Source organism: Lissotriton vulgaris, unplaced genomic scaffold (genome assembly GCF_964263255.1).
Source record: "Lissotriton vulgaris unplaced genomic scaffold, aLisVul1.2 SCAFFOLD_2454, whole genome shotgun sequence".
NCBI lineage: Eukaryota > Metazoa > Chordata > Amphibia > Caudata > Salamandridae > Lissotriton > Lissotriton vulgaris.
This window is the reverse complement of record NW_028251589.1, coordinates 340,753-362,974: the sequence shown is the minus strand read 5'-3', so window position 1 is coordinate 362,974 and position 22,222 is coordinate 340,753. Positions and strand designations below refer to the sequence as shown.

The 22,222-nt window shown below is 48.5% G+C and overlaps 1 protein-coding gene across 1 annotated transcript in view; it reads right to left on the bottom strand.

The window, feature by feature from the left end:
* Positions 1 to 2,169: 2,169 nt before the first annotated feature.
* LOC147662836 (guanylate-binding protein 3-like) overlaps positions 2,170 to 22,222 on the bottom strand; it is a 36,492-nt gene continuing 16,439 nt past the window's right edge. The window contains exons 8-9 of the mRNA XM_086950874.1: positions 7,020 to 7,122; positions 2,170 to 3,623 (exon numbers count right to left, since the gene is read on the bottom strand). Coding sequence (XP_086807000.1) covers positions 3,199 to 3,623; positions 7,020 to 7,122 — 528 coding nt within the window. The 3' untranslated portion in view covers positions 2,170 to 3,198. The remainder of the gene's footprint in view (positions 3,624 to 7,019; positions 7,123 to 22,222) is intronic.

The window sequence follows — 22,222 nt, the reverse complement described above, 5'->3', positions numbered from 1 at the left end:
TATTCAGCTAGTTTCGCCGTACAGCCGGCAGATTGCCGTTCTCGGGGAGGTACAGTGGTTCACTGCTTCTTTAAAAGTCAGTTTTCGGCTTTGTGGCATCAGTTTTTAGTCGGATTAATAGCAGCTCGCCGGAGCTACGAGGAAACACGTCCTAGCTGGCCATGCTGCTGGCCACGCCCCCCATGTGTGTATATTCTTGGATGTGTAAAGTACCTGTGGAAACATGAGGTTATAGTAGGTTTTTACTTATTCCCAGGAAAACCTTTGTGAAGTGCTGGAAGTTGTGCACCAATGAGAGAGTGTAACGCTTGAGCCAGGCCCTTGGCCCTCCGTAGCACTGAGCTCACTCCAGACTGAGTCTCGCAGGAAGTCCTTGAGTGGAAGCACACCCACACAAGGCTCAGAGAGGCCCTCTCTGGTTGACAAGAGAACCACTGGAGAGTGAACATCTGGTGTCGGTTCTAAGGCAAGACTGCCTGACTGCTGAGCCTAGCGGCCACTGCACTAGAACATACTGTGGTACTGAAAATTCTGGACCCGTGTTATAAACATCATCGTATCATGACGATTTTGGTATCAGCAGACCGAGAATGATTAGAATACTATGCACAAGCATTTTCGTCATATTTGGGTGACAAAATCACCCTGAAATCAGAGTTTCCGTCCTGAACCCTCGGGTTCCATTTTGTGAACGGCAGCCATTTTGTGATTGCCCTCACATAGGCCAATGACTAAGGCCAAAAAAGAGTCCGAAGGACACGTACACCTTTGCTGACTCCTCTGTGACCTGGGCAAGCTGACTCCACTGCCTGAAGCCAAACCTGTTCGGCCAGTTCCTTTCCCAGTGGCCGAATGAGATTAGTATCAAGGCACAACATATCATAAACCTTTCATCGCACACAAACCATGCCTAATCTTACACACACCTGTCCCTGTTTCTTTCTTTATGACTTGCTTTACGAGGAGGAGGTGCCCGTTTTTATTGGGGGTCCGTCGATATCTGAAGAAAATACTGGGCCTTGCCGGGTAATTGATTGTGGGCTGGACAAACTGAAATATGGGCTTGTCACCATGACTCTGCTTTTCCTTTGTAGTGAAAATATGTGAATGGTCAACTGTAAAATAAGGAATGTTGCCTAAAGCATAATATTTTGTATAAAAAGAGAAGGCTGGCTTTGTAAGATTGAGCAGTCTCCTGAGAATATACATTGTGTTGTACTTCTAGGATACCTGTTACTGGCTGCAGCCAATAAATACGATCTTTGACTTCACCAAGAAGACTCTGTGTTTCTGTAGTCTGAAACAGGAAGGACTCGAAGTCTTAGGGTGTGTTCCCTGGGACCGCTGGGTTCTTAAAAACCCAGTACTTCAATACATGGCAGGGATCTGTGTATGATTGCATGATCATGGGGTTAAATACTTGCAGATCCTCTATACCTTTCATCCTTCAAGGGTTGATAAAAAATGAGTGTCACAGATCTGAGCCACAATAAAAATCCATTATTTGTAAATAGCACAGAAAATACCCACCCTTCCCTTCCCCTGCCGTGAAGGACTTTGCATCAGATACATCGGTTAGCCTTTCGTGCTGCTTAATAAAGAAATCACAATTAATAAAATAAAGAAATCAACATACCTTCAAGGGAGACTTACTTAGCCTGTCCACTGCAAGTTAAACGTTTATCCCATTGATTTCTCATTGTTCTCTTTTCCAGGTGGTGTCTTTCATTGCTGCGATAACACGGTAGGTATCTTAGCCCATGACCTGCCTGCAATGAACCCTGGTACAGATATCAGCCTGTACCAAAATGGCCGACATGCTGTGATGTGGAGTGGGTCTTTAGTGTGACCCCTTTGCCCTGGCATTGATACCCCAATGATGTAAACCTGGTCTCCGCCTGAACCCTCTCTCGTGGGCTCCAGCTGCAGGTGGGTGCTGGACCTCCAGGTCTGGATGAGGAGCTTGCAGAGTTTGAGGCACTGGAGGTCTGGAGAGGAGGAGACTTTCAGATCCATGTCCTGGCTTTAGGCAGCCTGGATACTGGATTGATCAGTCTTAACAGTCATCAGCTCTGTGGCCAATCAAAAGTTCCTCCTTACACTAAATAACGCAAACGCTGGAACAAATGGGCTAATAAATCTGGAAAACAGAGAGGGGCACCAAGATTTGGACCATACATTCAATAAATATTTATTGGATTCTCATATACACAGTGCACGGTAAATGCCTAAACCAATGAACACAGATGTAAACTTACAAAAAGGAATACATTGCAGCCCAGGAACCATTATGAAATCATGAGAGATGCATATATACATTTACTTGGAGAATTACAATAGCATGTGTGTCAAGTGTCATTTTAACATTGGCTTTTTTCTGAATTGAGCTCTAAATGTGCATAAATAATTCTCTTGTTGATAAAACTCCTGCAGGGTCAGTAACACCGATTTACGAACAAAAGAGGGAAAATAACCACAGCACATATAACATTCACAACAGATGTACACTTGGTGCAAAACAATAGAGAATGACATGCACAATTGGTATTTGCACATGTAATTACCCCAGACAAATGCTATGAAAAGGTAGTTACGCCTAGGTAAAACCTAGTGGCAACTGCCGCTTAAATATAGGAGCTGAAGGCACGTTGAACTCCGCGCCAAATGTAAGTTCGTGCTCTAAGATGCAGAAACACAATTTGTGATAGTTCGATCACTAAATCATGAGGCCTAAGGACACCGGTGCGGGATTCAGCGAGGACAACTGACTTACTTCCTGTTCACAAACCACAGAAAATGGGCGAGAGTATACGTGTGCACAAGAGTAAATACCTGAGGTGTACTTGAGGAGAGTCTCTTTCATTAACATTTATTTTTCCTCAGTGATACTAAATAACATTTCTAGGAAAAAGTAATCATTGTGCCTCGTGCAGTGCCAAAGAGAAAGCTCCTCTAGACACCACTCAACAAGCTTCTAGAAGGTTCCCCATGATGTGTGGGGCTTCCTCCAACATCAAGAAGCAGTGCTGGAAAGTGCAGTCACACATCACTGTGCCTGGGAAGTTCCTGTGTGGCACAGACAAATGTTAGACTCTTGACAAGATTTACTTTTGGAGAAACATGCAAGACACTTTCCACCAGTGCAGGTGAGAAAGTAAAGAGAAGCACCTTTCTTTTTGACCGGTCCCAATAAAACTCCTACTTTGCCTTCCCGGAAGGATGACTGTTTCTGGAGGACGAACCTTTTCGACTTTTCCATATGTCTATTATGTTAGCAGCATGTGAGAGCCCTTCCCCGACGCCTCGGATAATATCCACAATAAAGTTCTTGTTCTTGGCTTCGCTGACCTCGTTCCTCAGGGTGGAAAGTTCACTCTCCATCATCTTGGCCTTTTCTTGGAAGCCCTTCTCCAGCATCTCCTCATGGAGCTTTAGTTTACTCTCTAGTGCCTTCTCCGCTTCCTGCTTGATGTTCTCTGCCTCCTCCTCCATCTTACGCTGCAGTTGTGCCACGCTCTCCTGGTGGCTGCGCTCCTGGTCTCTCAGCAGCTGCTCCGCCTGCAAATTCTTCTCCTCTGCCACCTTTTTCTCCTGCTCGATCAGAGCCACCTTCTCCTTCTCATCTAGTAATGAAATGGTAAAGAATGAGAAAAGACTGGTGAAAGCAAATTTCTTGAATCTTCTCAACACCAGAAAGGTCATAAAAGGATGTATAATACACAAAATTGCTAGAATTGCATAGAGTAGTCAAATTTTACATTCAGAAACTTTGCAACACAGAAGTTGTACATTGGAAATAGAATAGTTTGCTGTTAGGACATGGCCCTTTCTGCAAGGTCATCCCCATACGTTTTGCCTTCGCCCTCCTGTTTTTCTTGCCTTGTAAGACTGTACGGTTTACCACTGCTCAACAGTGGTTAAGTGCTTGTGCTCTCTCCTTAAAACATTGTAGAATTGGCTTACACTCATTTGGCACATTTAATTTACCTGAAAGCCCCTAGTAAAGTGGTCCTGTCCATAGGATAACATCGGAGTTACCTTCTTACATTTAATAACTTGTAACTTCCCATTGGGAGCAGGTACACAAGTCGAGTTTGGTGTCTAAAGTATTGTAAGTAAAGCCCTTTTCAATGGTAGTCAGATTTGTAATGACCGTTCTGAAAATGCCAATTTTAGAAAGTTATTTTCTAGTCCTTACCATTTTGTCCCTGCAACCTGATGCTGGGTCACATGACTAGGTGTAGCCAGCAGTTTGGCTTTGTTTATTGCGCCCAGACAGTGAGACAAATGAAAGAAAAATGTTGGCAAAATTGCCACTCCGAGTTAGCGAGGGGGACGAGCTGTCACCCACCATACTTTCACGTCCCAATGGCTATGCCTGAGCATCCTCATAAAGGGTTAGTCACCAGTCTCTTGTGACCACAGATTAACTGGGGCCAGGACAGGGGTGCCTGACACCATAAGGGGATGGAAACCTCAAGAAGTGTCCTCCACTTCAACGTGGAAACCAGGTACAAATATTAGACCTCAGACACACACTTTTCAGTACACTTCTGAAACTGTGGGGATTCTTCCAGGAAGAAGCTGTTCTGTGCTGCTGTAAGGACTGCCACTCTGCTGGATTGCAGCCAGCTGGGTAGACCTGCTGTTCTCTTACCTGGGTGAGGACTTGACCTGCATCTGTTAAATCCAGGATCCCAGGGTGAATTCAAAGGCTCCAACCACCTTTAATCCAGCATCTGGACCCTGCCATCTGGGAGTCCTACTATGACAAGTGGTGCCACCCCAGTCCTGGACCCTTGGAAGTGGGCCTGAAGGTGCTCTTCCAACCCACCTGTGCAACACTGAGCAGAACCGACACATTGTCTCTGCAGCAAGGATTGTTTCAGTGCAAGGACTCTGCATTGACCTCACAGCCTGCATTGGAACCACCACTGCATAACGTCTTCCCAATGCAGGCGCTCGCATCGCAAATCTCATATTGGATGCCAACCTCAGCGACGACACAGGTTCTCAAATCACAGCCTTTCAGGTCCTGTGAACAAACACACCACCTTGGTTGTGCAACATGATACCAGACACCAGACTTCACATCGCAAATCCTTGCCGATGGGATCCTCAATGACAATGCATGCTGTACCTTGCATTTCAGCAATTGAGAACTGGTGCATCACCTCAGCTGAGGGACACATACTTGACGCACAACCTAGCACCGCTTTGCAACCAAGATTTAAGCTACTCTTGTGCAATAGGCCTAGCTGGGACCCTGAATCTGGCCTCCACTCCATCACAATATTCTGAAATTGTGACTTTGTCTCGCTCCGATGCGACCAGTTATCCATATTTTGCACTTTGTGCTTTTTGGGGCTATTTTCACTTAAAACTTGCATATCTCCTGTTCTACTGATTGGAAGTTTGTTGTTTTGCTCTGGTTTTATTTATTAAATTGTGATCTATGTTTCTACATTGGAGTGAGATTTTCCTTGAGTTTTGGTTTCACTTATTATTGTTGGTGTGCTGCATAAATACCTTACACACCGCCTCTACGTTAGGCCCGTATCCTCTGTGCCAAGCTTCCAGAGGGTTGAGCAAAGGTTAATCTGGGGCTTGCTTGTTCCTCACCTTGACAAGGAGTGTGGTTGCTGCTTGAGTAGAGTTTCACCCCCCTCAACTAGTAACCCAATTTCCTACATTAGCCTACTGTTTATTCAAGTTACAGACTCCTGACCAGTGATAGGGTTTAGACAAATGAGCCAGAGTTACCTCAGATGCACTGCACCCTCAATTGATAACAAAACTGTTTGATGGCCCAGGTCTGATAATACCGTATCTGGGTCAAGAGGGGGGTCACGACATGTAAATCTAAAATGAAAAAGATCCACAGCAAGTGGTGAAGAGTCAGATGCAATTTGGTTGGAACATGATCACGACAGTATTGTTCCCTATATTTATATCTTCTGCAGTCTTGAACATTTTAATCATTCCATCCTTCTGACTGAAAGAAATGGGAGCAAACAGTTTGCTCTGGTTCCGCATCAGTCATTCTTGGCCGCTCCGTCCCGGTCAGGTGCTCTACCATTTCACTCTTTCTGTACTGAGTTTTGCCCCAAGATGTCCTCCCGGGATCTTCCTGCTTTAGAAATATATTGCCCTGGTTAAACTCTTTCGTTCATGGTGACACCAGGTTTAGCAGAGGCTTCATGGGCCCACCAGCATTCACCACCTCTGTTTTTCAGCTTAATAAGCACATTTGAGTGTGTATTCAAGATTCCCGCCACCCCTTCGAGGACGCAGCATATAGGAAATGGCCATCAGAATATATACTTGGAAGGATGAAGGCAGCACCCCTGAGTGGATAGGAAAGAGTGCAGAAAGACCACAATGTCGGTCAGCATATCTTCCTCATCTGAAACAGCTACACTGGCTCCCAGTGATAAAGCAAATTAAATAGAAAGTCCTCACATTGGCTTTTAGACCAATCACAGGATTGGGCCCTCTTTACCGGAGGAATAGATTGGGCCTCTCCGAACAAGAGAGAGTACTGAGGTATAATAATCTTTGTTTGATGCGTATTCCTAAATTCTTTAAGGCCCGATGGGGAGGCAGAGCCTTCACAGTACTCACGCCAAGCTTTGGAATGACTTAAGCTGTGTAGGGCTGAGTCAGCAGCCATTTTTAAATGAGCGATAAAAACCATGCTGTTCAATGTGGATTCGTTTTGCGGATGATGCAGTGTGATTTCAGTCTTCACTTTGAGAGCCATGACTGTTCTGCTGAGGCAGACGCATGCTTAGCAAATGCTTTTGATTGATTGAATATGAGATTAAGAGAGTTGTCATTTGATAATATTTGTTCATATTTTGTGTTCTAAAGATGTATCAGCATCTCTAAAATCAGCAGACTCTAATTTGGCATATTTTGAGATGAGATCTACAGTTCTGTGCTTCAGACATTCATCCATCTTGTTAGTCGAATATAAGTTCATGCGTTTCATTCTTTTTCCCACCTCAACAACTTACCAGCAAGTTTTTTCTGAGATTCACTAAGGCTTTTATCTGCTTTTAGTACGGCTTCGGCTTCTCCCCTCTTACTGACCAGGAATTCATCCAGTGCCTCCTGAGCCTGTAGAAAAAGTCAGATATGTCAGGGTACGAGTGCCTGTACATCGATCACTTCTGAAGCTTCATGGAACGGGGAGAGAGCTAGAGAGTCAATGGACCAATTCTAACTAGTTCTGTATCACCTTATTTAGATCTTCAGTTCTCAAACATTCTGAAAACATACACTTTAAATACAAATTAATGTTCAGTAGGAGCTTATGAATGAACATCCATGATCCTAAAATATATCTAAGCATATACTATAAAGAATGTATTTTTAATGCTCGCCACAAACCTGGTCAAGTACATCACCACAAAGTATGTCATTTCCTACCTCTATTCTTTCTTGCCACACCAGAAACCCCACCCCATATGTGACAGGGTTATTGAGCTCAAACTTAGCTCACTCAACATCTGGCAAGAAAATCAATCAACAGTAAAGATGTTGATAAAAAATATATACGTCAACTCTATTAACTTTATATTTACTTTTTTAATATCAGCAATCTCTAGTCTACAATCATCATCAAAAAGTCAAGATTTCAAAAGATTTTTGCAATATTTCTTTAAAGTATTTTAGCTAATGGCAAGGGACGCTCTAGTGCTTGCGTTCCCTGCCCTGGCGGGCCCTTTAAAGAGAGACTGTGGAACTCGCGTGTTCAAATACTTGAACAGTTAGAATTGCGAGTTGCTCCTGCTGCTGACTACCATTTTGCACTCTGCATCCTTTTAATTTTTAATGCCTCCGTGATTTGTAACCTTTTAAAAAACTGTGGGAAATATTGCCTTTTGGAATTTTTATACTTTACCTGTGTGTACTTGTGGGACTTTCGTTTTTGTCCCCCCCCCCCCCCGCCGGTCCATCGCAGTCAAGAGCTGACTGTTTGAGTGGAGGGAGGCCAAGGGGAAACTTTGCGCGCTAATTTTTTTACTCACTTCCGGGTTGTGCCATTTGCTGCCACCATCTTAGGCAAGGGACACTCTAGTGCTTGCATCCCATGCCCTGGCGGGCCCTTTAAAAACAGCCCATGGAACTAGCCCATGGAACTAGCGCGCAGTAGGCGCGCCAAAGGCAAGCCCGTCCGCGCCAAAGGCAAGCCCGTCTGCGCCCGTCCGCGTCAGGCCGGGACCTGGGGCCCAAATCCCTGCCGCTTGTAACCCTCAAAAACAATACCAAAATCAAGTTCTCCTCTACTCAACCTTCGCACTTACCCCCGATCAATGTGTGTCTGCTGGGATGCTGACACCAACATCTCAGTCTTCTTAAAACCCCCCCACTGACTTTAGTCACACCACTACACCCAGCACTTATGCATACATGCCTATCTAATCAGCCAAGAAATGTAAGCCAGCTATCCCAAATAATTTCCTATTTTTTAACATTAATTGGCGATCCCTCCCCAAACATCAGGCAGACATCTTTGATCTCTTGGTGGATCTCCAACCCAATGCCATCTTCTTAACGGAGACATGGCTCAACAGTTATTCGGGACCTGATGTGGCCAGAGCCCCGCCCCCGAACTATGTGATTGTAAGAAAAGATAGAGGAGACAGGGTGGGCGGAGGAATCGCTATTATTTTTTTTTTAAATCTGTGCTGCAAATTTGATGAACTATCAATTCCTGATTGTGAAGCTGCAACTTTTAAACTGACTGACACCACAGTTCACCCTGTCTGGACTAGTGTATCGCCCTCCAAGCCCTGCTGGTTCATGGGCTTCTAATTTCCCTGACTTTGTCGCCCGCTTCTGTTACACTAATTTCACAATCATTGGTGATCTCAACCTCCATCTAGAGGATCCCAATTGCACTATTGGTAGCACCTTGGTTTCTGATTTAGCAGCTTTGAACATTTTACTTCAAAACTGGGGGCCTACACATAAAGCCGGCCATCTCCTTGACCCTATTCTCTCCAATTTGCCTTCTTTACATTGCCCAGCGGCCATTCCACTTAGCTGGACTGATCACTTTTTAGTGGGCTTTAATGTAGTTGCCCCCCACCTCGCACCTACAAATAGCAGCCCCATGGCTATACCCTTTAGGAATTGGAAAAACCTGGACATGACTAAGTTTAATTTATTGCTGTCCAATAATGTCCCTAAGCCCCATAATATTTTACTTTGGACTTGTCAGCGTTTCGCAACTGGATACAGACTACCCTTGATATCTGCCTCCCACCTTCGACCAAGAAGCTAAATAACCACCGCCCCCCGCCCCCTGGTTCAATGATGAACTAAAAAGGGAGAAAACTAAATGTAAAAATTCTGAACGTCGATGGCGAAAAATGTACTCATCTGAAGCAAAATTTGCTTATCTTACCATTAAGCGCTCTTACCATTCCCACTGCAGGGCTGCACGCGCTAACTATGTCTCCTTGTCTATTACGCAGGTGAATAATTGTGCTAAAACCCTATTCAACCTTGTCAAGGATTAATCGGGCGCTACCACCCTGCCACCACCTCCTATTCTCAATACCACACAATGCGAAGAGCTTGCTCAATTCTTTCTTAAAAAAGTAGACACTATATATTCGGCTCTGGCTAGCACTGCCAACCCCCCTCCCTTCCTTTGCTGAGTCCTCTATCTGCTCTTCCTTAGCACCTGATAATAGCTCTGTTCCAACACAGACAATGATTAATCTTGACGTCTGGCCACTTCTGGACATGAAATCTCTCATTCAACATCTCAACAAAATTAAATCTGGATCTCCTTGTGATCTATTGCCTATTACAGTTCTGCGACAAATTGAATCACCTTCTCTTGATCATATTCTTCAGTTGCTCAACTCATCTCTTACGAACTCAACTGTTCCTCCCGACCGGAAACATGCTATGGTTGTCCCATTATTAAAAAAGGCTAATGCCGACCCTTCTCTTCCTTCCAATTTCCGCCCTATTTCACTTCTGCCTTCTCTCTCTAAGATCCTGGAGAGACATATCAATGGAACTTTATCTAAGTTCATTGAAACGAATGGGCTTCTGCACCCTTCCAAGTCCGGTTTCCGGTCCGGCTATTCCACAGAGTCCACTCTCCTTGGAGTGACAGAAATGCTGCGTCTTAAGATTGACGCAGGCGAAACCATGGCCTTGATACTACTTGACCTTAGTGCGGCCTTTGATACGGTTTCTCATACGTACTCATTAAGGCCCTTCAATCATCGGGTATCACCGGGGCAGCCTTAAACTGGCTTAGGTTTTTTCTCACTGGTCGCACCTTCCAGGTCTTTTCCACCACATCAAAATCAAAGACTCATCCCTCTCCTCACGGTGTCCCCCAGGGTTCGATTCTCAGCCCTCTACTATTTAACATTTATGTTAAACCACTGGCGGCTATTGTAGAGGAGTCCGGTCTGTCGCTTTTCTCCTACGCCAACGATACCCAGATTCTCTCTTTCAGCAGGTAACACCACCCATCCCTCTGCTCTTAGATCCGGCCTCTGTAAAGTTGTGACCTGGATAAATGCCAATTTTTTTTTTCCACAACCAGTTTTATTGAGCAAATGAGCAGTGAGAACGTGGCATCTCCAAAACCGAAGATCACCACGACAATATCAATACAGCAAATCACGTAGGCAGCAAATGATGAAACAGACTCAAGAATAGGCTCAGTATAGAAACCCCCCCAGTGGCCCACCATATGCCACAACTCCACCCCCCCAGCTCCAAACCCCCCCCCCCCAACCCTCCCTACCACACGTGTATAGAAAGCAATAGAGTAAAATATGCAGGTGTAGTGCCACCAGAGCGTCGCTGCTTCGGGCCAACAATGTCACTGTGGTCAAATGTCCTCCTCTCGCTCCGCCGGGGGATCCAGGGACAGACCCCGGTAGTCGGCCCATCGCTTCCATATTTTGTAGTGTTTGCGCGGGCAGCCCCTCGCTTCAAAGATCGGCCTCTACAAACCCATGAAATAATGCAGCCCAGCCTTCCATGCAGACAAGGGGGGGGGGGGCCCTCACCGCTTTCCATGCCCGGGCCAGATCCCGCTTAGCCACGACCAGCCCCAAGAGCAACAAGTGGCGTTTATATATGTTACCCCCCGCCCCCTCCATAATGTGCAGCAGTCCTAGCCGGTGGGTACGGGGAAGGTCCCATCCCAGGACCTCGGACAGACAACTCCACACACCCCTCCAGAACCCAGTCAGCCGGCCACACATCCACACAGTATGCATCAGGGACCCAGGCACCGACCCACAGCGCAGGCATTCCGGAGATGCAATCAAACCAGCTTTCCACAGTCGTTCACGCGTGTAGTAGGCGCGGTGCAAGTATTTAAATTCGATGAGCCGGAGCCGGACAGCAATGGCGGTTCCACGTGGGGATTCCAGCGCCTCCCTCCAATCGTCCTCATCAAGAGGGCTAACGTCCACTTCCCACGCCGCCCGAAGAGAGTGCAGGGTAGAGGAGCAGTGGATAACTAGCGTCTGATATATCCTGGGGACCTTTCTGTCCCCCAGATCTCCCATAAACACTTTAGCTTCGACCGGGCTAAACTCTGGCAAGGAATCGAGACCGGCGATGCTCGGGGTGAGGGCATGGCGCAGCTGGAGGTAGCGGAAGAACTGGGACTGAGGCATTTGGAACTCCGTGCGGAGCTCCTCAAAGGATTTGAGGGTGGTGCCGGACATGACCTGGCCCAATTGTGTAACACCTATGGCTTCCCAGCCCTCAAAGCCGGTCAGGGCCGCCAGCTCCGGGAGCAGACCATTATGCCAAAGCGGCGTTTCAGCCATCAACTTGCCCCACCAGCCCATGCGGCGCAGTGCCTGTCGCCACACAGCAAAGACCACCCTGGTAACCGAAGGCAACCCACGGCGCAGGCGAGCCGAATATAGGATGGTGTGGAGCGTGCGATCACCCATGAGCGATCGTTCCAGGGCGTATGCCGGGTCTCCTCTATCGCCGTACCACCATTCGTTAAGAACAAGCAGTTGGGTAACCGAAGGCAACCCACGGCGCAGGCGAGCCGAATATAGGATGGTGTGGAGCGTGCGATCACCCATGAGCGATCGTTCCAGGGCGTATGCCGGGTCTCCTCTATCGCCGTACCACCATTCGTTAAGAACAAGCAGTTGGGAAGCCTGGTAGTAGGAGAGGAGGTCCGAGGTGGCCAGGCCACCACAGTACGTAGACAAAAAGCACGTCTTCAATGCCACCCTGGCCGCACCGCCATCCCACAGGAAGCGGCCCAGCACTGAGTTAACCTGACGGAACCACTCCTGGCCAATGGGGTATGGGAAATTCTGGAGTTGGTATAGGAGACGCGGAAGCGCCACCATCTTGAAGATGGCCGATCTCCCAAAGATAGTGAGCGGCATCCTGGACCAAGTCTTGACATCAGCCTGGACCCGCTCCCACACTGGCAGGACTCAACGTGCCCAGGCCACGACCCGCGACTCCGAGAGGAAAATGCCCAGATATTTCAGGCCATTCGTCGCCACTCGCAACCCGTCAGCCCAGGGGTCAGCAACCACTCCGCCACCCAGCACCCACAGGGTCGATTTATTAAGGTTAAGTCGAAGACCCGAGACCTCGCCAAACGCACGCATGATCTCCAGAACCCGGGGACCCGAGAGCCGTAGGTCGGTGAGAAAGAAGAGGACGTCATCCGCATACAGCGCAATCCTATCCACCAGGTCCTCATTCCAGACAAAACCAGGCAGCTGGGCATCCGCTCGCACCCGCGACGCCAGGGGCTCCATGGCAAGGGCAAATAGGTACGGGGACAGAGGGCAGCCCTGTCGAGTACCCCGACCTATATGGAAGCGCCCAGAGGTAGCTCTGGCCACTCGGACCGAGGCTGTTACGTTAGTGTAAAGCAGGCGGACGTACGACAAGAAAACCGGGCCTAGGTTGAGGCGGCTAACAGGGTAAACAGGTATGCCCAGCTCACAGAATCAAAGCTCTGTCCATATCCGCCAGTAGGAGTGCCGCCTGCTCATCTCTAGTACTCATAGCATCTACCGCCGCCTGTGCCCGTCGGATATTATGCCGAGTGGCCCTACGAGGCATGAATCCAGCCTGGTCGGGGTGGACCAGGTCAGCAATGTGGGGCAACAGGCGGTTCGCCAAGGCCTTAGCCAGAATCTTGGCCTCGATGTTTAAAACGGAAATTGGCCGGTAAGAGTCGTGCCTGTCTGGCGCCCTGCCCGGCTTCAAGAAGACCACGATCTCGGCATGGCGCCAGTCCGGTGGCAGTTCCCCCTGGGTCCGCGCCGCCTCCAGTGCGCGCCGATAGTGAGGCCCCAGCTGGAGGTGAAACTTTTTATAGAATTCGCATGGGTAGCCGCTCGGGCCCGGCGCCTTTCCAGTATTCAATTGACCAAGGGCCTCCCCGAGTTCCTCAGCTGTGAGCGGGGCGTCCAGAGCGGTCCTGGTCTCATCGGGGACGGCCTGCGGTAGCAGGTCATCAAGATAGGCGGAGATCTCACCCGTCTCCAGGTGATCACGGGGGGCGTATTGCATCTCGTAATAGCGGGCAAAGCTGGCCGCGAGCAAGTCCGGGTCGGTCATAACCGAGCCGTCTTCCGCCGTAAGACCCGGCAACACAAGGGGCTGGAAGGTCGCCTGGCACAACCTGTGAAGCATAGTACAGGACTTGTCGCCCCACTGATACACCCTGCTGCGCGTGGCGAGCCACGCCTGCCGGGCTTCGTCGTAAAGGACGGAGGCGTACAACTGCTGGGCTTGCAGAAGCTGCCGTACTATGCCTTCGTCGCCCCCAACACGGCCACGCTGCTCCAACTCTTCCACGCGGGCGGCGGCGGTCACAATGGCCTACCGATGCTTCCGCCGAGCAGCCACGCACCAAGCGATATCAATGCCCCGCAACGTGGGTTTCAGCGCCTCCCACACCACCATTGCATCCACATCTCCCACTAGGTTCTCTCGCCAATAGTGATCAATCGCCTCACGCAGGTGATGCACATACTCAGGCTGTTGCAACTGCCAAGACGACATCCGCCAACGAAACGGCTGTCTCTTTGAGGGCAGGGTTATGGTAGCCAGAACAGGAGAGGGATCAGACAAACCTCTGGGGAGTATCACAGCATCCTTGACTCGACTCAGACAGGCACCCGGCACAAACAGATAATCAAGTCTCGAGAAGGACCCATGCACCGCCGACACATATGTGAATTCACGCGCAGCAGGATGAAAATGTCGCCACACATCGACCCAGCCCAGGCCACTCACAGTTGCACGCAGTTTGGTGGGAGCAGCAGCAGGGGGGGGATCCACTACAACCGGCACCCGCCTCAGGCGATCCAAGCCCGCATCCATAACCTCATTCCAATCGCCTCCTACCAGGGTCAGCACCTCCGGAATCTCGTCCCACAACGCAAACAGCCGCTCAGACAAGGCCCATTGCAGGGGGGGGGGGGCGTACACGCTACCAAAAACCACCTGCTCGGTACCCAGCAGGCCCTTGATGAAAATATAGCAGCCCTGAGGGTCAATCCAATGCTTTTCATGCACGTAAGCCACCCTGCGATGGACCAAGATAGCCACCCCCCGCGAGCCCCTCGTAAAGCCCGCATGGTACACCTGCTGAAAGCCGAACCTCTGGAGGCTAAGGGCCTTAGAGCCCAGCATGTGGGTCTCCTGAAGCAGCAGCACATCCACCATCTCTCTTTTCCCCCAACGTAGCACGGCCCCACGCTTGATTTTATCCAGAATCCCTCTCACACTCCACGTCACAACACGAAGGGTCTTATGAGGAGACACAGTCAGCCATTATCAACACAGTGCCCAGCACCCGGCCCTCCGCACCACCCCGGCGCACCCCACAAATCAACAAAATCAAAAGCAATATACACGTGTGGACCCACCCCCCCAACCCCAACACTCAGCAGACCCTTCCAGACCCAAACCCCCCCAAACATCAGCAACAGAAGAACACCCCCCCACGCCCCGCTCCCCCCACCCCAATACCTCAGAGAACATTGAAGTATCTGTCGCGGCATGGAGAGACCCGGGTCCAAAACGGAGAACCCAGGGCCCGCCATACCAATGGATCCCAACACCCCGATTAGCACACACTCACCACCCCCCCCACAACACCCACAACCGTGAGGGTCTGAGGCCCACAGAAGGCGCCTCCCGAGCCCCGTTGCGTTCCCGCTAAAAGTCATAGGATTCCTCAGATGTGTATAGACTGGCATAAAGAAGTCATAGCAGAACAGTCTCACCAGCCAATGTAGGGCAACTCAGTACCCGGCAAACAAGGTCCAGTCCCCTTCTATGTTCAGCTGCCAGTATCAGAGTGTTCCGAGTCCCTCACACCATCCGTCTGCGATGCACTGGCGGAGGCCGACCTCTTCCGCGATAGAGACCTCCGGCGTCGACCCTTCCGGTTCGGGCGGTTCGTCCGCTCCGGCGACGATCCCCGGGACCTGCCCGGGTCCAGCCCCGGCTGGGCATGTGGCCTGAGTCGCACCGCCTCGTCGGTCCAACGAAACACCTCCTCGGGCGAATCAAAGAAATGTGTCCGGGACTGGTACACCACTCGCAGGCGGGCCGGATACAGGAGGGAGTATTGGAGCTTCAGGCCCCGCAACTTGGCTTTAGCGGCCAAAAAGGATTGTCTCTGCTGCTGCACCATCTTCGTGTAATCGGGAAAGATCATGATGGTATGATTTTCAAAGGTGAGCGAGCCTTTGTTCCTCGCCTCCCGCAGTATAACATCGCGGTCATGATAGTTCAACAGCCGGGCGATGACTGGCCTAGGACGCTCACCCTCCGGCAGCCGCTGGGTCAGGGCCCTGTGCGCCCTCTCGATCACAAAGCACGTGGACAGCGCCCCTTCGGGGAGCCAGCTCTCCAGCCACTGGGTCAAGAACCGCTCCATGCCGTCCTTCTCGCACCGCTCCGGAAAACCAATGAAGCGGAGGTTGTTCCTCCGTGCGCGCCCTTCGGCGTCCTCCACTCGGGCCGCCAGCGTCTTCTGGACACACTCCACCTCCGCCATCCTCTTCTTCAGGGCGCCAATGTCCGTTTCGGTCACCGTGATTCGGGATTCGGCCTCGGTGATCCGCTCCACCGCATTGCGGAGGTCCTGGCGCAGCAGTGTAACGTCCGCTCCTACCGCCCCAATTTTAGCATCAAGCATGTCCCGGGATTGGGTGATGGCCGCCAGGATCGCTGCATTGTCTGGCCCAGGGCCGCCGCTGCCACCAGCCGCCCCAGAGCCACCACTAGGCCCTGTGAATTTATCGATAGGGCCATGCTTAGGCGGGCCGCCTCCTCCAGCCCTGGTCATGGCCGATCGCGGGCTCGCCGGGACCGCACACTGGGCAGGGCGGGCACCACTCCCAACAAGGCTCAGGAACCCCTGGGAACTGCCACGAGCGCTGGAGGCCCCAGGCCCCGGGATGGAACGTCGATATAGGAGTCCCCAAGAAGGAAGTGGGCAGGCCGGCACAGGCCCGAGGTCGCGAAACTCGAGGTCCCGGCTTCTCCAGGGCGGGACAGGCCTCCACCAGGCCTCATCGCCCACGAGTGTCCGCCCAAGGCGCAGGAATGAGTGGCATCGCTGTGGTCCGTGGGCAACCGTAGCAGTAGAGCTGAGCCAGGAGCTGCGCAGTGGATGCCACCACCACCCGCGAGCCCGCAACCACCACCGGGCGTCTCGAAACTCGAGGACCCCGGTCTCCAGCCGGTCACTAGGCCGCGCGTCGCCGTCGCCTCTTCTTGATCTCAGGAGAGATAAAAGCGCAGGATCGATACACCGGAGCAGGCAGGGGACTCCACCGGATCGGTGCCAGTCACTGGGTACCAACTGCGGGCTCGGGGGCCAGGATAAATGAACGGATTAAGTCCGGGCCGACGGGAGCTCTACAAGGCTGCGACCGCCATCTTCGCCCGCCAAGCCACGCCCCCCATAAATGCCAATTTTTTAAAGCTCAATGGTGATAAGACTGAGGTCCTGCTCCTGGGTAAAGATCGAGACCTCTGGGGCCCCCAACATTGGCCACCTGAGATGGGTCCACTCCCACAGCCGTCCACCCACGTACGCAACCTGGGCTTCATTGTGGATGACTCTCTCTCCATGCGACAGCAAGCCACCAAGGTTGCTGCCACATGTTTTACCATCCTGAAATGGTTGAGTAAGATTGTGTGGATGCTCCCATCTCACGCCCAGCGTACCGTAGTCCAAGCCCTTGTCACCTCTAGGCTGGACTATGGGAACATACTCTTCCTGGGGGTTAACAAAGAGGTAATACGAAAACTACAGCGAGTTCAAAACTCCGCGGCTAGACTACTCTGCCGCACTCCCAAATTTACACCCACAGCCGGACTGCTGGCTGACCTCCACTGGCTGCCTGTGGAAAAACGGGTCAAATTCAAAGCCCTAACCTACATGTTCCGCATAAAACATTCACAGTCGCCCAGCTATTTGCAACTTTTAGTTTGCCCTTATGTTCCCTCCAGTAGTCTTAGATCCTCTACCCAAGGAAAATTTCGAATCCCAAAAATCAAGCTTTCTCGCATGGGGGGGGGGGGGGCGCTCTTTTGCCTACTTGGGCCCCACCCTATGGAACACCCTGCCATTGCCCCTCCGTCTGCAACCCAATCTTCTTTCATTTTACAGTTCCTTGAAAACATGGCTTTTCAGCCAATAGACTGCTCTACTTTTCTGCTGTTCTTGTACAGCGCCGGGAAACCCTCTTGGGTAGCTGTGTGATGATATACAAATTCAAAAATAATAATAATAATTATGGATGAAGCCTTATACCCGCTCTCCTTATTCGTTAGTATAAGTGCCACAGGGTGGCCCGAGACAGTGGCACAAGCACAAACAGATGTTATGCTACTTCATATTCTAAGAACAGTGGGCCCACATGATATGAATTGTTCTGTTCAACAAGCTATTGATATAAGACCTGCCAGACTGGAGAGTGGATGCCTGAGGTAGCATCTTTTACTTGCCCTTCTCAAATTATAAATGTATTCTGCTGTAAGCATATGTGAGCAACATCACTTCTGCCTGAAGCACCAAGTGCCCTTGATCCTGTACATAAAAAAACCCAAAAGTTTCACTTGTTTGGTTATCCCTGCAGGTCTCACAACCACGCCAACTCTACACAAACTGTAGCTCTGCAGCATGATAGTTGAGTGGGTGTCTTGGGCTTATTTAGACTATGGGGCGAAGGGCCTAGTGTTGCCAGGCTCCCATCATGGATCCCAGAGGTCTTATAAACAAAGAAGACATCCTAGAATATGGTTCATTGGAATGCTAAAGCAAGTACAATAAAAAGCAAAAGTAATATACAGGACCTACTATGAGAGACTGTGTGTAGTCAGTTGTATTCCCCCTCTGCTACTATTAGTAAGTCATATTTAATTACATTACAGCTGATGATGTACTAGAGTTAGGTCTCATTAGCTTGGAATGCACTACATATCCTTCAGGGTTACCGAATCAAAAACCAGGGTCTGACACACAAAATGTAATTTTTAAGATGTGAAAAAGATGTGATGTTAACTGAAAAGAAACTAAACGCTTCGAGCTAAAGATTGAACATGCTGAAGAAAGATACAAAGAGAACAAACTGCATATTTATGGTTTCCCTGAAGGAGCTGGAGATTCACAGATGGAATAACTGATGGAAAATTACACAGGCCGAACTGATGGAAAATTTATATATGTAACAAAAAAAGGGTTTGGAACAGATTTGACAGCTCCAGTCTTCAAAAGAGAACATACATCATTTCTGCTACAAAGTATATGACCTGACCTGTTTCAATCTGTTGTTGTCAAAAGGCTTTTCTTCAAAAACAGGGGCATTCTATTGATGAGAGTTGAAAGGACGACGCTCTTACAACCCAGCCAAAGTATGCACTTTCTGCGACTACGCACAAGCAGATGTACAAAAGTAATAAATAAAGCCAAAAAGGAACACAGGAATCGCACGCTAAAAGATGAGGTTTGCTCAAGAATTACTGTCATTCTGTGCTCCTGAGCACCATACAGAGACCTAAGATGGCAAATTAGACGTATGGGAGCGGGAAATAGAAAGATCAAGAAGGCAATAGACCATAAAGAGCTTGATTACAAGTGGCCAGTTAAATTGACACTCCAGTACAAACACCTGTATGCTTTATTATTGGATGTATAGGTGGTGAAATGTTCATCGTAACTGCTAATTGCCAGCTGCGATAAAGTTTGCACTGAATATTTTTGCCCATCTAACCTGTCGCAATTTAACGAGAAAAAAGTTCTTATAATCCAGACTGGAAACTCTTGAACTCCTAAGGCCATTAGCTATTATCAGCAGAATGTGTAAATTAGGGAGAAAACAAACAAACACACACACACACACACCTTTTCTTTGTAATTATTGAGGGAGCTTATACAAAGCATATAATTTACATAAATGGATTTTTAAATTAAATTCAGTAACTCCACCAGTTAAAGCTCTTCCCCAGAAAGGTAAAGTTAGCTGCAGAGTAATACTTTACTAGTCCGGGCTTTTACAGCAAAGTGGGAGCGTGTACTATGGGCAGAGGAGTTGCATTGCCCGACCTGTGTGGATCAAAAAGAAACCATTGAGCACATTATCATTTTCTGCCAAATCTATGTGTCGCAAAGGAGGTATTGGATTATTTAGCTCTGTCAGAAATTGGGAGTTAGGGAACATAAGGAAGCACTCAGGACTCTGAGATACAACACACGCAGGTTGTCAATCTTTGCTATCGCTCGTTTTCTGATGAGTGTGTGGAGAATAAGGTACAAGTTAAGCAGCACTTAAAAGAAACTTGTATACGTGGCAAAAGGTAACATTGCAGCTTTACAATCGTTGGAGAATAGGAAGGGTAATACTGGTTGTATAACAGGATTAAGATTAGAGTTTCATATCCTTTTAACCTTTTAGCAGGTGTATATCCTATTTTATTGCCTAGAAAGTCACATTCGCTTAGCTTCAGGATAGCTGAATTTGTAATTATGTTAATAATTAATTTAAGCCTAGGGAGGTATTAAGCACCACCAAAGAAATTGCATTAAATCCTTGCGCTGTTCACTGGTAATATTATTGTATTGAATTTTGTACATTTATACTGTGAATGTTAAATATTTTATGTATGTTTTATTCCACATGATTTTATGGCTTATAAGCCGAAATGAAGTTTAGAAAGTAATACTGGTGCCTGACCTTTGGTGGGCGCAAGGTGGGGTAGAGGGGAGGAACCTTCTTGTGCTTGAAGTAGCCTGTGAGAGAAATGTACCCAATAGTGGCCCTTTGAACAGAAGCAGGTTGATGGGGACCAAGCCTGCAAAGCCTACAAGCTAGGTCGTAAAATATATTGTGAATGTCAGTCACATCGGGTTTTATAGAAGATCACATCTTTTGAGCATATCAAAGACGAATTGGGTTTGTCCCACGAAGATTTTGTCCTTGTAGCTCAGACATGCTCTGTGAGTACTGGTAGGGTAAGAAACATATCTCTAGTCACTGACTGTAAGGGCAGAAATTAGAGAATTAAGCAGAAACGAGAGCTCAGCGTATCTCCCTTCAACCAGAAGGATGAAAAGCAAAGAGCCTTCAAGGTGGTATCCATTAGCATTAACCGTGATGAAACCATGCAAGGGCAACACTTTATGTTCATAAGGAAACATAAGGAGGGTGAGATCGTATTGTCTTCCTGTGTTGGATGGAGTAGTGCTCCTTTAAGAAAGTTTGGAACCTGCATGGATCCTTCTTATAGTCTAGGATTGCCTAAACTGAGCCTCTTGAACATATTAACAGTAACAAACATTCCAAAGCATCAGCAAGTTTTACTTTTTGCAGAACATTTGGATGTCAGGAAAATGTTGGGGGTGAAAAATCAGACACTGAAAAGAGACGATAGACCTATGTTGTGGTCTCTTGTTAAAGATGAAAAGAAAGACAAGTAACAATTCAGGCGTATCCCCGGGCAAAAATCAGCTGCTCCTGCCAAGAAAATGGGGAGAGGAGCATTTCCGGTGGAGGCCTGCATGTCCAACCAGAAGTGAAATTCAGACAAATAAGCCAAGAAGAAGAAGAGTGTGTTTTTAAGGGCCTGATGTGGTTAAGACATCTGTACCTAAACATGGCTAAAAATGTGGGATCCTAAAAAAAATTAAAAAAATTGAACAAAACATAGGAAGCTGGTTTGAAAATGCTATTCTTCCTTGGACTGAAAGTGACACAACTGGACAAACATGTCTTAAACTGGGTTAAATGTGAAAATAGAAAAGAAGAATAATGGCACAGAAATGAGGACAAGGGAGGTGATGCGACAAACCTCATGAAAAGACTAAAATAGACTAGAACAAAACCCATTCACTACATAAACTTTTCGATAGAAGTAAAAATAAAGGCACATTTAAGAAGAGGGCAGCAGATTAACAAAAAAAATGTATTGCCTGCAGACAGAATCCACTCATCAATGTGCCCATGCTACCCTCCGAGGGGGTGCCATAGTAACTAGCGGACATGAGTTCATTGATGCTCGATTCTGCCCATGCCACCCTCTGAGGGTGCCATAGCAACTAGCGGACAGTAGTTCACCGATGCTCGCTTCTGCTCAAGCCACCATGACAACCTCCTAGGGGTTCAATAGGAACTAGCGGACATTAGTTCACTGATGCTCAATTTTACCCATGCCACCCTCCTAGAGGTGCCATAGTAGCTAGCATACATTAGTTCATTGATGCTCGTTTTTGCCCATGTCCCCCTCCTAGGGGCTCCATAGTAACTAGGAGACATTAGTTCATTGATGCTAGCTTATGCCCATACCACCCTCCGAGGGGTGCCATAGTAGCTAGCAGACATTAGTTCATTGATGCTCGCTTCTGGTAATGCCATTCTACAAGGGGTGCCATAGTAGCTAGCAGACATTAGTTCATTGATGCTCGCTTCTGGTAATGCCATTCTACAAGGGGTGCCATAGTAGCTAGCAGACATTAGTTCATTGATGCTCGCTTCTGGTAATGCCATTCTACAAGGGGTGCCATAGTAGCTAGCAGACATTAGTTCATTGATGCTCGCTTCTGGTAATGCCATTCTACAAGGGGTGCCATAGTAGCTAGCAGACATTAGTTCATTGATGCTCGCTTCTGGTAATGCCATTCTACAAGGGGTGCCATAGTAGCTAGCAG